Source organism: Sus scrofa, chromosome 14, assembly GCF_000003025.6.
Source record: "Sus scrofa isolate TJ Tabasco breed Duroc chromosome 14, Sscrofa11.1, whole genome shotgun sequence".
NCBI lineage: Eukaryota > Metazoa > Chordata > Mammalia > Artiodactyla > Suidae > Sus > Sus scrofa.
The window spans coordinates 53,753,363-53,769,473 of record NC_010456.5 but is presented as its reverse complement, the minus strand read 5'-3'; the positions used below and the strand labels follow the sequence as shown (position 1 = coordinate 53,769,473).

At 37.2% G+C, this 16,111-nt stretch overlaps 1 protein-coding gene and 1 pseudogene across 1 annotated transcript in view; one reads left to right on the top strand and one right to left on the bottom strand.

Annotated features, from left to right (window-relative positions):
* RYR2 (ryanodine receptor 2) overlaps window positions 1-16,111 on the top strand; it is a 754,552-nt gene that overhangs the window by 637,218 nt on the left and 101,223 nt on the right. Inside the window, 6 exon segments of the mRNA XM_021072683.1 lie at window positions 5,115-5,249; window positions 8,084-8,119; window positions 8,862-8,974; window positions 12,090-12,186; window positions 14,336-14,439; window positions 15,772-15,823. Of these exon segments, the coding sequence (XP_020928342.1) occupies window positions 5,115-5,249; window positions 8,084-8,119; window positions 8,862-8,974; window positions 12,090-12,186; window positions 14,336-14,439; window positions 15,772-15,823 (537 nt within the window).
* On the bottom strand, window positions 674-4,511 carry LOC110256641 (annotated as a pseudogene).

The window sequence follows — 16,111 nt, the reverse complement described above, 5'->3', positions numbered from 1 at the left end:
ATTAATCTCTCTTCAAAATAGTACCACAAATAACATGACTTTAACAAATAAGATAGTGAAAATATATTATCTTAATCACGTGTTATCCTGCTTTGCTTGAAAATCCTTTTGTGTTAATGATTCACATGATAGCAAATGAACTGTTTTCAAAATAGATTGTTAAACTTTAAAAAAAAAAAAAGATGTCACCAGTTGAAATAAAGGTTGAGAATTTCCTTCATATAGCTGAATTTGAGGACCTTTGGGACATGGAGATAGGTGTCTATAAGAATTTGAAATTTTTACATTTCTTGCTTAGAAATTAAATACGTGTTTTGAGTCGCAGAAGAGAGTAAAAATTACCATAATAGGAAAGCGAGTGTACATTTAGAAGGGAAACATGAATGGAAACTAAGAGAACACCTACTTTTTTATTCTTCAATTGCTTTAATAGAAAAGACAGTGATGTTCCGTATTTCACATATTTTTTGAAAAGTTTTAAAATACGATACAGAGTTCGCACCATGGCTCAGCGCTAACACACCTGACTAGTATCTATGAGGACACAGTTTTGATGCCCAGCCTCACTCAGTGGGTTAAGCATCTGGCATTGCCAGGAGCCATGGTATAGGATCTGGCGTGGCTGTAGCTGTGGTGTAGGCCAACAGCTGCAGCTCCAGTTCCATCCCTAGCCTGGGAACTTCCATATGCTGCAGGTGTGGCTCTCAAAAAAAGGGGACCAAAAAAAAACAAAAACAAAAACAAAACACCTACTATAATATGTTTTAATGAAAATAAATTTATTAAGGGGTAGTAATGACTACAGAATTAATGCTACCAAATCATTACTGAGCCCAATAATTAACATTATTGTTAATGTTTTGCATTAACAATAATTGGAGGGTAGGTGGAAAAATATCAAACAAAAACATGGGTGTTTTAAAACTACATTTCATTCAGCTTTTATCTTTGTGCTAAATTTTGTGAATAGTAGAAGATATATTCAAGATGGTTATAAAGCTATTCAGCTGAAGTAATATGTCAAAGATCTTAAAACAGCCCACCACTAATTATATGGCTTGCAAATCATCCTATCTGTTTACAAAATTTAAACAATGACCCAATCTGTCTTTCTAGGTAAAAGACTCTGTTAAAAAAAAAAAGATAATATTATCAGAGAATTAGTGATGGTGAGCCGAATCAGAAAATTAGCATAATTAAGAAATATATGTAATCACTCAATATAATTCATCTGGTTAAACCAATGGAATTTAACGTTTACTGCATTATGAGTAAAAGGAGTAAGGTGATCCAGAGTCCTGTTTGTAAATTCTCAGATAATAATCCTGTCTCAATCAACCCGTAAAGTAAAGGCTCTGAATACACATTAACATTATAACATACATCTCACAATAACGCAGAAGTCAAACCATTACTGGGAGATCTGTCTTTACTATGCAAAAGCTAAGAAAATGTGACAAGAGTGTGTGCTTTTGGGAGTCCCCACTGTAGCACAGTAGAGTAAGAATCCATTACTGCAGAGGCATGGGCTGGATCCCTGCCCAGCACAGTGAGTTAAAGGATCCCACTTTGCTGCAGCTGCGGTTCAGATTCGATCCTTGGCCCAGCGACTTCTATATGCTACAGTTCGGCCACAAAAGAAAAGGAAAAGTTATGTGCTTTTGAAAGTATGATTCGTGTATATGGTGTAGACAATACGGGCACCAGGCATCTGCATTATAATTTTTAAATAAATAAAAGCATATTAACATAAAATGAAGGTGAGTGGCAACTTTGACAGTTGTAACTAAATGCTGGGAAACAAATGGTCTAACTGGTTAAGTTTTTTACTAAGATATGTAAAAAAAGGAGCCAGTTTGTGTTGTAACATTGTAATCCTGGTAGAGATGAGAGCTTTTCTGGGCTTAGGGTCCTGTCACCTGCTGGCAGAGAGCATACCAGTCCTTTTCAAGGTTCTATACTTTGGAAAGCAGATCCAACTCTGGAGCACCTGCCCTAATTGAATTTCGGATGGTCTTTATCAGCCACCAGCTATAGCAGAACAACCTTACCTGTAGTCGCTATGACCCTACTATAAGCCAGACCCTCCAGAGCAAGCATCCTGTCCATTCTACTTCTTGATCATGTGTGTCAGCCACAACATGCACCTCGATGCTCTACCAGTGAGCTCCAGAGCTGTTTGCTAGATGCACACCTGAGTTTCTACACCAAGTAACACAACACTCCTGACTCCAGGAAGCTCTGAAGGCTTCTGGTGATACCACCAAAAACAGGCTTTGGAAGTACCAGCTTTATACCTGTTACATCAGTTTCTTGAAGAGTTCTTCCAAGACCTGTAGGGTACTGTTCTATGACAGGAACTGGCATTCCTAAAGTCCAAGTCCCTTGTAAAATCTCTGTCCCACCAAATAATATCTCCAAAATACATGATGGCTAGTCTGACCCTTTCCTCCTGTCACAGCAGAAAGACATAGAACTTCTGGATGAGCAATTCATAGAGGGCCAAGCAAAAGAAGCAGAAGAGCACAGAGCATGGGAACTGCACCTGGTGCACCCCTGGTAGGGGAGTACCTGGCTGCCTGTGAACTCAGGGCCATAAGGTGCAGGTGTAGACATGCAGGCCGCTGGGGGCCCTGCCTCCCTGGATCAATAACACCTACTTTTTCTCTTTCTTTCTTCAAATGTATTTTATTCTGTTTGAAAGAATATTCTTTTTAAAAAATTTTATTGGAATATAGTCGACTTACAATGTTGTGTTAGTTTCAGGTATACAGCAATGTGACTCAGCTGTACATACACACATATCTGTTCCTTAGCACCTACATTTTAATGGTGGGTAAAAAATTTGCTCCAAGTAGTTTTTGTAGTCAAAGCATTTACCATTATTGGGAAATGGTTTCACACTAGAGGGTAAGCTAGTCATTGTTTACAAGACCTGTTAGGTAATGTGAGCAGTCTAGCAATTTATTATTTGATGCAACTATTTGCTTCTATCTGATGTCCTTTCTGAGGATTTTTCTATTAATTAAAAATGTCCAAATGCCAAAAAGTCATGCCTGTAGTATAATGTATCCCTTGTAGGTATTCAAATATTTCTTTCCAAAGATCCAAACCATGTTCTTTTAAAATTTCAGAATATAATGTGGTAAAGGTGCAACATGCTTTTACAATATTCATGATGCACAAATATGATTTAGTGCAAACTTCATGTGCACTTTGTTGTGTACTCAGATATCCATTTCATCATAATTTTAACAGAGTAGGAGAGTAATTCCTATGAGAGCATGATCTCTTTGCAGGTAGCAGACATATCTTGAACATTCTCCAAAATGTTCATAAAGCTTCCAGCTGCACCTCACATTTATACCACACTCATGGGTGTTTGAGGAGATCATGTGTGCACAGAAGGGTCTAGAGATTCCCAGGCACCCAGATCCCACTTTGAGAACTCTGGTCCCAAACAGAGACAGGAAGTAGTCAGTACCTCTTAAGAAGGGATTTATACCACTCTCAGGAACTGGTCAAATAAAAACACTATGTCTTGAGTAAGCAGGAGGAAATTCTTTCCTTATATTCTAGAGGTTACTTGTAGGGATAGTTTTGACAATTTATGTTGTGGAGTCAGGAAGAAAGAGAAGAACAGAAAAGAAGCACTTTTATCATCAAGATTTCCCCTTCAGATGAATGAGACCTGAAAGTAAAGAGGTAACAGATACTTATTCTTTTTGACAGTCCATTCTATACTTTTGATGTTAGGAGTTAAGCCCCCATATTATGGAAATATATAGACTTGCAAAAACAGAGTTCCTTTGTTCCCCGCGCCTTCTTGAGTACATTGTAATGTACTGGTAATCTTGGGGACAAAAGCAGTAATTTTGTATTAGAAAGAATAAAATCTGAAAGGACCAGAGTCCTGAGATGCAAAAGAAATGTGTGGAGAAAGAACATTTTGTTTTATCAAAGCACAAGTGATGTTGACAAGTCACTCAGTATGCAAAGCTTGGTCTCTGTTGCCTCCAGATGAAAGTTATTTTTAACATTTCAAACTAGCTTTCCCAGGCTTGGAGTTTTGAAGTTTTGGATGATATCCATTTACTTCTGCTTCATTACTCTCCATCTCCCAATTTTAAAGGAAATACTTAATGGAAGAAGAGAAATAAGGGTATTCCTTAGCTTGTTCTTATTCCATATTTCTTTGAATTGCTTTTTCCCTCGAAAATGCTTGTATTTGTCACTTTCTCTGCTTTAAACTAATATTTCTTAAAAACACTCAGAGTTCAGTTATAACTTTCACTCATATCGAAAGCCTGTAGATTCCTTTATTATAAGAATATGATTTTATAGGACCTCATTGATTTATATGAATTGATACTTTTGTCTCTGTGCATCTGAGCTCTGATGTAGTATAGTATCCCTATGTTTTTAGATATAAATTGACTGTGAGAAACAGACTCACAGAGAACATACTTGTGGTTGCCAGCTTGAGTGGGTAGGGGGGTGGATTGAGAGTTCGGGATTGGCAGATGCAAACTATTATATATAGGATGGATCAACAACAAGGTCCTACTATAGGGCACAGAGAGCTATGTTCAATATCCCTGATAAACCATCACAGAAAAGAATATGGAAAAGGATATATATATATGTATAACTGAATCACTTTGCTGTACAGCAGAAATTACCACAACATTGTTTATCAACTCTGAGTAAAACAAATTTTAAAAAATAAGTAAAATGACTGTGAAAGGAAAAGAGAAGGAGAAAAGATAGCTTTGCCTCTTTCCTTTCCCTGACCATCTTCAGCTTATCCTTAAATCCTAGTTGAACTTCACTTGTTTAGGGAAACCTTTCCAACCACCAACAGATTAGGTTAAACCTCAAGGTACCTTATATTTTTTTCTGGTAGCCCCTGTCACCAATGTAAATATATGTTGGATGTCTGTCTTCTTTGCCAGGTGATAAATTTCATGAGGACAAGATACTTCTCTGTCTTGATCTCTGCATCATGTTTTGACCCTGTGCTCTGCTCAAGAAATAGCTATTGATTGACTCTTCAAAAATGGGTCTTCCCCTCTTTATATTGCATTTTTTCCACATTCTTCTTTTTTCTGCAGCTGGAGGATCCTGCTATTAGATGGCAGATGGCTCTTTACAAAGACTTACCCAACAGGACTGAGGACACTTCAGATCCTGAAAAGACAGTGGAAAGAGTCTTGGATATAGCAAATGTGCTTTTTCATCTTGAACAGGTTAGGCTTTGTGTTGACTCAATCTCATTGGCCTCAAGCATGTGAAATATGTTTAAAAAGGATGTGTGTTAACTTATTAAGTGTGCCAAAATATGCTTATGTTCAGCATATTCATTGCAAAAATTCTGTGACTCAGGAGTGCTTAGTATCTAATGAACATCATTTGCAATCTTATTTTTTGTAACAGTACGTAGTAGTGTATTTGGGGAGATCAAGGCCTCTGTTTCATTTGCTTTTAAAAATATTTTTTAAATTAAACAGATATTTATGATTATATACTTAATTTTTAACCATTCTGGAAAATTTTTAGGTGTTACTCTGATTTCAAAAGTCTTACACTTCTATTATTTTTCATTGCTGCTCATAACAACATATTTGAGATACTGTCTTTCACTGGTCTAATATTTGAACTTTGAATTTGCTTCACCTTTCCTTTTAATACTTCTGAGCTAATTTTTCTCAAGATCAGGAATAAAATACATTCAGAGAAGAGCAATGCATTGCTATAAAAACCATTTAAGAATAGTGTTTTTAGATCATTTTTGCAGTTGTATTCTATTTTCGACTACAAAGCTCACTGTATGCTTGATTTTCTTACTTATTACATTTGCTCAAGAATTTCCAAGCCAAGAATATCTGAAACTAAGTTATCAATTGGTGAATTATATTTTTGAACAAGCAATCTTCTGGCTTAGGGAAAATATCTGCAACACAGAGACAGTCTCTGTTTCTCATGAGATCGTTCAGCACAGTAACACCAGACTGAGGGTACTCAGTGTAAACCCCACAGTGTGCTGTCACTGGGTCTCCATGACAGTACCTACCTGACGTGGAGGGATGGTTACTTTACACTGAACATGAAATCATCAAATTCCCCACATCATCTCAGGAACCTTGTCCCCGAATGTTTTGCAGAACATATAAGCATAGCAATAATAAACATGTTTCTTTGGTTCCCAATATTATATTATCTGACAATCTCCCATCCCTGCCCTGGCCAGTGACATAACCCAAGGATATCATGTAAAGTAGCATCCTCTTAATTTCCTTCTTGCTTTTACTCAGTTGCCATCCCCCCCGCAATGCTAATAACCTCTCCAGTGCCATGCAGTTTATCCCACACCTGATAAGATTAAACTAGGATACTATTCACCCATATGGCTATTGATATGTATTTACTTTATGTAATATTATGATGTTAACAGTATAACATCCGATAGTAAAATATTACTTCGGGAACTTAACATTTCCCTAAATATTTTCCTGAAATATTAAATAAATATGTGATAATCAATCAGCAGATGACAGGATTTGAGGTCACGAAATGTTAAGTTCTCTATCAAGTCAAAAGAGTTGTTTTTCAGGACAATATACATATTTAAGAACATTATTCAATGTTAATTAAATGACTACTGGAGGACCATTTCTGGCAGGATTACGCACTGTGAGATTTTAATTCTTCCAGATTTTCATGCACATGTCTGGATTTGCTTAGATAACTCACAGCTACATTAAATGAAGTTTATTGAAATCTGATTATGTTTTATTATATATACATAAATACATTATGTTCATAAATATATGCAGTCATAATGAATGATGTCATTTGTGAGTAGTGAGATTCATTTTGCCAAGTGGCTGTTTATCCCATGAACATCTATTGCATGCACGACCCCATGGCAGCCTCGTGGGACTCTGTGGGTCCCGGGGGTTGAATTCTGTCCCCTACCCAAGTGGCTCATGCTCTGGTAGAGGATGTGGACCTAAAGACAAATATGTAATGATGCAGGTGTGATAGGTTACAAAATATACTGAAGAGAGGATCAAAGGAATCCAGACTTAGTCTAGCCGTGATGAGGATGATCCCTGTGTAAACCTTAAAGGAGTAGGAGTCATCTAGGAAAAGGTAAGAGGGCCAGATTTTTGTGAAGGCCAGGTAGTCTTCAAAATGTTAAGAACATGAGTAAAAGAACTCCTCAGTTATCAAAGAGTAGAAAAGTGGAAGATAGCTGAGTGTAGAATTCATGCTTCTTTCCTAATGTTCATTTGTAAATGAGTCATAGAATAGTTGGCAAAGAATATTTTCACTTGCTATACCCAGCAACGGTGGCAAAAACAGTGGGTGCACAGGAAATACTTCACTCCATTTATGTCAAGTGTCAGCGACCTTTGCAGATGAACATTTTATACTGTATGTCTGGTACGTTTTCTCAGGAGAGTAAGCCGTCTCCTTGGAATTTTCTAGTACTCAAACTCTCATCAAGCTAACACGTCACACACCCGGACAGTGACAAAACACACCGTGGTGTCACTTTTGGATCTCAGATCTTACCAACATCTATTGACACAATTTACAGGAAAACTCACTATTTAAGGTCTTTCTTTAGGTGATAAAATACTCTGCCAAATGGTAGGCTTCGTGATGGCAGAGACCTTTTCTACGATGTTTACCTCTGTATCTTCAACACTTTGGTACTTATGTTTGTTGACTGTCACCCATTTTGATCAGAATGCCTTTTTCTACTTGAGTGAAACTACCCTTGATTCTGTTTCATATACAGTGTTGAGTCTCAACAATGTTGTATTTTGCCTAACATAACCAAGAATCATATTGAACTGGATAATTATCAAAAGTGTTTATGGATCCTGTGGAGGAAAGAGATCACAGAAATAAGTACTTTCACATTATACAAGTTGCTTTGTTAAAATTCCCAAACCGCTATAATCCAGACTTTCTTAATGTTTTCTTCAGACATCCATATTTTCACCTTTTACTGCAAAGGATAATAATAGTTTTACTTTTTTAGCTAACATAGCATTTTTATTTTTTCCAGAAATCTACATGTATGCGCCGGAGATATTACAGTCTGGGAAGTACAGTGTTCAATTGCCTAGAAATTACTAATTATTGCAGAATGATATGTTGGGATTTTTTTCTCTCTAATACCTATAATTAATCTCTTTTTCTTCTCAAAATTCCAAACACCATTAGCTAAAAAAAATAGCTTGCTTGCATCATTTACTGCAACTTTCAAATTCTCATTTGTTCCTATCTAACAAAATAATTACATATTTTAACATTTTTGCAAAATAAAACTCTTTTAATCCTAGTAATGTGTTCATGGAGGCTTGTCATCTTCTTTCCATCCTATTACATTAAGGGACAATAGACTTTTCAATAGAATTTTCTTTAAGTGTTTGTAACTCTTAGAATAAAATTCATGAAAATGGATACATAAACAATAACAGGTTAATTGTTTGCATTGGCAGAAGATGTGTTTTGGCACCATAACCAAATTCTGAAAAGGACGCAAAATGATTTTGTTTAGAATGGTTTTATATTTCTTTGATTTTAAAGATGACATAGCCTCTCGGGTACACATTATTGGGAAAATATTACATTTTTACTAAGGAAAATAAGTAACATTTGAAACAATTCCAAATTTAGCATTGGGTAACTTTTAGGACATGAGTTCTTTCATAATAATTGTAAGGTACTTTTGGAATTGAGATTCTAAAAGTTTTTAGCTAAAAGGTGCAGCTATTTAATACCGTATTATTGAAGGTAGTTTGGGATTTAAACAGGTGTGTCTTTGTGTTATCCTACCCCAGGTGGAGCACCCTCAGAGATCTAAAAAGGCTGTGTGGCACAAACTACTCTCTAAGCAGAGGAAACGGGCAGTGGTCGCCTGCTTCCGGATGGCTCCTTTGTATAATCTGCCAAGGTCAGAATTTCTTTAATGTTTATGATAGTTTAAAGTCATTCTTCCCCCTGACCAGTGATAGGTAGGAATCTAGCCTCTGCTGCAACATGACTTGAGTCGTTCAAGAGAAGAACAGAGGAGATTTATTAGCTCTTCTGTGTAATATTTGACTTTTGTTGCTGTGGGTATTCTAATTGCTCTGTAATGTCATTTTTAAATGACTTTTATTTTTTATTTTTATTGAAGTATAGTTGTATAGGTTTCAGATGCACAGCAAAGAGATTCAGTTATCCATATATGTAAATATTCTTTTTCGGATTCTTCTCCCATATAGATTATTATAAGATATTGACTATAGCTCCTGGTGCTATGTAATAGGACCTTATTGGTGATCTACTTTACATATAGTAGTGTGTATCTATTGACCCCAAACTCTTGATTTATCCCACCCCTTTCCCTTTGGTGACCATATGTTTGTTTTTAGTGACTTGTACCTTTAAATACTAAGGAGGATCTGCTCATATATGTGAGGCAGGATAGAATAATTAGCATCTCATCCTTCCCAGCCAGATTGCCTTGATTTGAATCCTGACCTTTGAGCTAATGGATGCACGACCTTAGTCAAGTTTTCTACCTGACTTTGTTACAGTCTCAACTGTACCATAAAATTTTCCTCATAGACTTGTTCAGGTTATTTACTGGTCAAGGTATACGGAGTGCCTAGAACTGAATGTGACACAATCAGTGTTTATTGTGGTTTAATTTTTTTTGTGATTGTTAGTCTTTGGGGAGGAGAACTGATGTGGAACTAATTTACGGGAATAGGGTAAGCATATTTGACAGACATATCAACCTTCTCTTAGAGATGCAGCAGGCTTACTTGTTAAAAGACAAGTAACCCCGTGCATTGAAGTCTGGCCCAGGGTGCATTTCAACCTTTTGTGGTTCTTCTAAGAAACCACTCTTTCCCACACTGAGCTTTATTTAAGTGGCATCATCCTCATGACTATTAAACAGGGCTCAACACAGCTGCATCTCTTTTCTGGAACATCTCTGACCAAGCCACACCCTTCTACATCTTGCAAGTTGAATGCTTCCTCTTACTTGTTTCTAGAACACTTTTACCTATCTCTTATTATAGGCACTTTCCTGGAGTATTTGGCTATTTGTCTCTGCTTCAGACTTTGCATTCCTTTAGAGCCATGTTCAATTTCATATCCCCAGCAACTAGAACACGGACTTTTTTTTAGTAAGTGTTTGAATGAAGGAATAATGTAAGTCAGAGAGTAAAAAACAAACAAAAACAAAAATCCCACCACTAACAAAGCAAAACAAATAGGACATCACACCTTTCCCTTTCCCTAAGGCAGGTAAATTCCTTGTCATCTAGTCACTCACTGAGTATAAAATATATTTCATTTCCTCCTCAAACAACATGCTGCTTCTAAATTTTCTCACTCAATCATGGGGTCACAATTTAGTCAGACTGCACATCGACCTTGAATTTATATTCTTATTCCTTTTCTGACCCCTCCTGTACAGTCATTCTCCAAGTGCCATCACATTGCTCTTTGAACCATTTCACTTCACTGTCCTTCCCTTGAAGGCCCCTCCTTCATGTCACTTTACTGCCTCACATCAGGTTGATGGCAGCAGATGCCAGGCTAGTTTCTACAATGTCACAGAGTCTGTTGTTCCACACTCTCTGATGTAACATATTCAAAATTGTACCCGTTATTCCAGTGGTTCTCAGATCCGGTGCTTTTTTATTTTATTTTTTTATTTTTTTGTCTATTTGCCTTTTCTAGGGCTGCTCCCATGGCATATGGAGGTTACCAGGCTAGGGATCTAATTGGAGCTGTCACTGCCAGCCTACCCCAGAGCCACAGCAATGCGGGATCCAAGCTGAGTCTGCAGCCTACACCACAGCTCACGGCAACGCCAGAGCCTTAACCCACTGAGCAAGGCCAGGGATCGAACCCGCAACCTCATGGTTCCTAGTCAGATTCGTTAACCACTGAGCCACAACAGGAACTCCCTCCAGTGCTTTTTTCTTTTAAGAAGTATCTAAGCATCAACCTGTTGAATTTCTGAGGGCTGAGCAGGTGTACTCTGTAGAAGTTCCACCAGTCATTCTGATATACAAATAAGTTCAAGCCTCTCCTATACAAGGATTTATGGTGGATTCTGATGGATCCAGCTGCACTGTCAGTTCCTTTCCCTGTTTTCAAGAGCCTTCGTAAACCTGTCTAATTTTGTGTCTTATGACCCCTTCACCCACCTTTGGTGTAGTTAAGCTCAGTGTTCCATCCTGCAGTGGCACCATCTCATTTGAACGCTGCTCTTCTTTTCTTATGATGTTCTCTCACTGCCATGACTTCCTCTTATCCTTTGTCCTAAGAGTATGATTTTAGCCATATCTCTGCTCAGCTTCATGATGGGTTTACTTAGTCTTTCAATCTTTACCGGTCTTCTTTACTTCATAAGCGACCATTTACCATCAGTATTCCAGGATCGAGTCTTGGGACATATATGCCCATAAGTTCACGTGAAGATACATTTAGGTTTGTACTCCTCAGGGTTGATATCTAACGTTAACTAGAACACTTAATAATTCCTCTCTTGATACTCATCTCATTGTTTATCCAGAGATATTTTATGTCGTAGAGCTACCACTTAATGAGCAGCTAGCTGTCCAGCGTTTTTTACATTCTTTATCTCAGCTTAAGTCTCACAAATTTGAAAGTATAAATGGGCTTATCCTAGTTTTATAAATGAGAAAATAAGTGTGTGTGTGTGTGTGTGTGTGTGACTGGGGCACTTTGCTGCACAGCATAAATTGACACAACATTGTGAATCAACTATAATTTTTTAAAATAATTAAATGAGAGAAACAAAAGTTGACAAAGTTGGATAACTTGACCAATGCCACAAAACTTAGAAATGACTAAATGCAGGTCAGCATGTGATCTGAGAACCCTTCCTCTATCCACTGCAATGTCTGGCCTCTCCAGTCCAGGGTAGGAAGTTAATTTTTATTTTATTCTTTCAGTGCACAGATCAGTGTCAGAGCACTCCTGAATACTTTTACAATTTAATTTTTAACTCTCTGTTTGAAATTGCGCTTATCTTGTAGGCATCGAGCTGTCAATCTCTTCCTTCAGGGCTATGAAAAGTCTTGGATTGAAACAGAGGAACATTACTTTGAAGATAAACTGATAGAAGATTTAGCGGTATGTTTTTAATGGAACCTGAAGGAGTCTGTGTTTGGTGGAATAAGGTTAATGTGAGCAGTTATCTACAACATAGAAGGGAAAATATTATTGCAGTGTATTGGTCTTAGGAAACTGTTCTCAATTGTTACTTGCATTCAGTGTTTTTAATGGAAAATTCACTCTTGCTTATTTCAAAGAGATCTCATCAATAATCCAGCAATTCAGAGTCTCACTAAACTTTGGCTCTATTAGTCTTCTAACTTCTTCCTCAGGGCAACTTGAAACACTCAGAACCAGGAGAGAACTGTATAAACTGAACATAAATAGTTATTCACCAAAAATAAGTTAAAGGTTGACAAAAGTCAAGGAAAAGTAGCTGATTTTTAAACAGGGCAGAAGGTGATGGATTAGATACAGGAAGAGCAGAAAGTCAAGGTAAATATAATATAAATGGCAAGTGGAATTTTCATCCAGCCATGCTGATAAGAGGCGTGTGTTACTGAAAGTACACCTTCACTCAGAGAAGCCATCATTTTTTTGGTCTTAATTTTTAAAAGCTGTGGACCTATTTAAAAATTTGACCAACACCCATCTTCTTAGGAACATTTGCAAGCATACAGTCATGCAGAATTTTGGCAGCTAGTTAGAGGCTTCGTGATTCCCAAGTTAAAGACCGCTTGTCTAAAAGTTTTTGGGTTTGGGGAGTTCCCCTGTGGCACAGCAGGTTAAGAATCCAGTGCTGACAGTGCAGAGGCTGTGGTCACTGCTGTGGCACAGGTTCAGTCCCTGGCCTGGGAACTTCCACATGCCTCAGGTGCAGCCAAAAAATTTTTTTTTGTTTTAACTCACAAATTATCAGGGAACATATTGGATGAACTAATCCAGTTCATTAAACCTTAACCCTGATTACCCCCATATACTTTAAATAAATTTCATTTGTTTTTGGAGTCAAATCAACCTGTAGAATATTAGAATATTCAACCTTATAGAAATTTCTCCAGTATCTGCAACATGGAACCTTAAATCCAGGAGAGTATCATTTATGTAGAGAGAAAATCAGTCTGAGTAACTCTAATGGAGAAATAAAATTCATCTAATCATTCAACAAAAAATAAAAATTAATTCCACAATCAGTAAACACACTTAATAATTCTTCTCATGGTAAATGTTCTGTCCAAGAGAATTTTTTTTTTTTAAGTTTTAAGAGTAACTGAAAATGAGAAAAAGTAATGTGTAAGTGGTTCAAACATTAACTCATTCAGCATTCTTTGCCTCTGTTTGTGTAGGCATACAAAATGTTTCTTTTGCTAATCAGTTGGCACTGCTTTGTGAACTACATTTTTATGCTTGGAGTGACATAGCATTTGATTGCAATTCTTTGTAAATTGAGACCTCCCTAAAGCTAAAATGTATATACCACAGATAAACTTTCAGGTAGTTAGGAATCTGCTTATAAAACTAGCATTCAGAAATTTGGAATGAGATAACATCTTCACCCACAGTGGGCTTTTTTTTCTTTTTCTTTTTTTTTTTTTTTTTTTTTTTTTGTCTTTTTAGGGCCCTCATCCACGGCACATGGAAGTTTCCAGGCTAGGGGTCGAATTGAAGCTGTAGCTGCTGGCCTACGCCACAGCCACAGCAACTCGGGATCCAAGCCACATCTGCAGCCTACACCATACCTCGGGGCAATGCCAGATCCTTAACCCACCGAGCCAGGCCAGGGTCCCAACCCACGTCCTCATGGATACTGGTTGGGTTCGTTACCCTTGAGCCACGGCAGGAACTCCCATAGAGATTTTTTTTATCCTGTTATTAAAATTTTTTTTAAAGCTGCATACTTTTGCATTGATGGTATAACACACAAACATATGTGCAAATACAGTGCATATAATATATACACACATGCACCACAGCTGGAAGACAAAAGCTGTGACCACATATGGAAGTTCTTAGGCCAAGGATCGAGCCTACACCAAAGCTGTATCCTAAACCACAGCAGCGATAATGCTGGATCCTTAACCTGCCGAGCCACATGGGAACTCTGAGAGGCATCTTGTTTCTAATCCTCGTCGTGCTCCTAGGTTTGAGTGAACATCTCACCTAAATATGAAACTTTACAAATTTGACTTTTTTTTTTCTTTTTTTTTTTTTTTTTTTTTTTTTGCAGAAACCTGGAGCGGTACCTCCAGAAGAGGATGAAGGCACAAAGAGAGTTGATCCTCTGCATCAGCTGATCCTTCTCTTTAGTCGAACGGCTTTAACAGAGAAATGGTATGGTTGTGAGAGTGCACATGAGACGTAGGAAGAACAAATAAAAACCCATGTCTGAGTGTTCTGTGTGTCACATGCTCATGTTTCAACCTCATCTTGTTCTTGGTAGGAGAGAGAATTGTTCAAAGACATGACCGGCCAGATCCCCACCTATGAACCAACACTCATTCAATACAGGCTTTAATATTTACCTATCAGATATTTTCCTAGCTCTAGTTTTTTGTAGCAACTTTGTATTTAGCTGATGGAGTGGATTCTGAATCTTCTCATCAAATGCCTTTTCTCTTTATCACAAGCAGCCTTTAGAACATAAAACAAAAGAGCCCAAAGCAAATTTCAATACCAAAAATGTTTGGAGACCATCTGGTGACCCCCCCACCCCCATTTTCCTGGATAGATTTGGTCTCCATTATGCAGTGATCTTTAAGAGATGGGTAAGACATCAGCTCAATGGGAAGTTTCTTTGAGATCTACTCTTAAGGGTATTTTCCATTTTTATTGGCTCCTACAGTCTTGTCCATAAGCATTCACTTAAATCACAAAGGGCAGACGTCTTCTGAGTTCAATGTGCTCATAGGCCCAATAGGCAATATATGCTTTGCAGAGGCTCATTACAGGGGCACTGCATTGATTGATTCAGTAGTTAAGATGTTGTGGAGGTTTAATACATTTATCTGCCTCCCTACCATGGGAAAGAAAGCCCACTTTGCCTCAGGCCTCACTCATCCCCTCAAGGAGCGGAGGGAAAATTTAATGATTAGTCCATATGAGTCTTGAAGTATTCATACTTGACCTCTATGCATGTCATAATAATGTACATTTCTCCCTCTTAGAGAATGTGACCCATCCTTCTCTCACTATTTCTCTCTCTCTTATTATTTCCTAACTTACAAAATCATCTCATCCCTAAGCATAGAGCAACTCCCTGTCTGGCATTGTCAGGTAATGAGGTATTTCTCATAAATGGGTTTTTTGGATGGCTGAAGTTTAAAGCTGCTAAGAGCTTTGCAGACATCAGGTATTTTTTGATAGAAGCCTTTCATCATGAATTAATGGTTTCCATAGTTTTACAAGAGAGGATAATACACATGTTTTAATCTTTGTTAATTTTTAAAGATGAAAGGTAAGATGGGGCCGCTGTTTAGGAAGTCTAAGGTCTTTGCTTTCTGATTCTACAGTATTTTTTGAATGCCTGCTTTGTCTAAGTTTTGCATTTGTTTCATTTTAAAAATATGTATTTATTGAAATATAAAGAGTTTATACAGCGATGGTTATTTGGCATATGACTAACCCTCTACTTAAAAACTGATGTTTCTTTCTTGTTTTTCATAGCAAACTGGAGGAAGATTTTTTATATATGGCTTATGCAGATATTATGGCAAAGGTAAATAAATGTCTTGACTTTAATGTTTAGATTTAATAAAGAGAAATCATTTTCATCTGGCAGTGTTTAAGAATCTTTGTATTCTAGATTAAAATAAAATATCATTAAATTTTAGAAACCTAAGAGGCATTGATCACAACTTTTCAGTTGTTGCATGAATTATCTGTTCTAACTTTTTTGGCAGGTAACCATTATCTCCTCCTTTAGTCTTTTGTTTATGGGACACTCCCTAATTTTCCCAACATTTATTCATTCAACAAATATTCACTGAGCATCAAGGTATTGGAG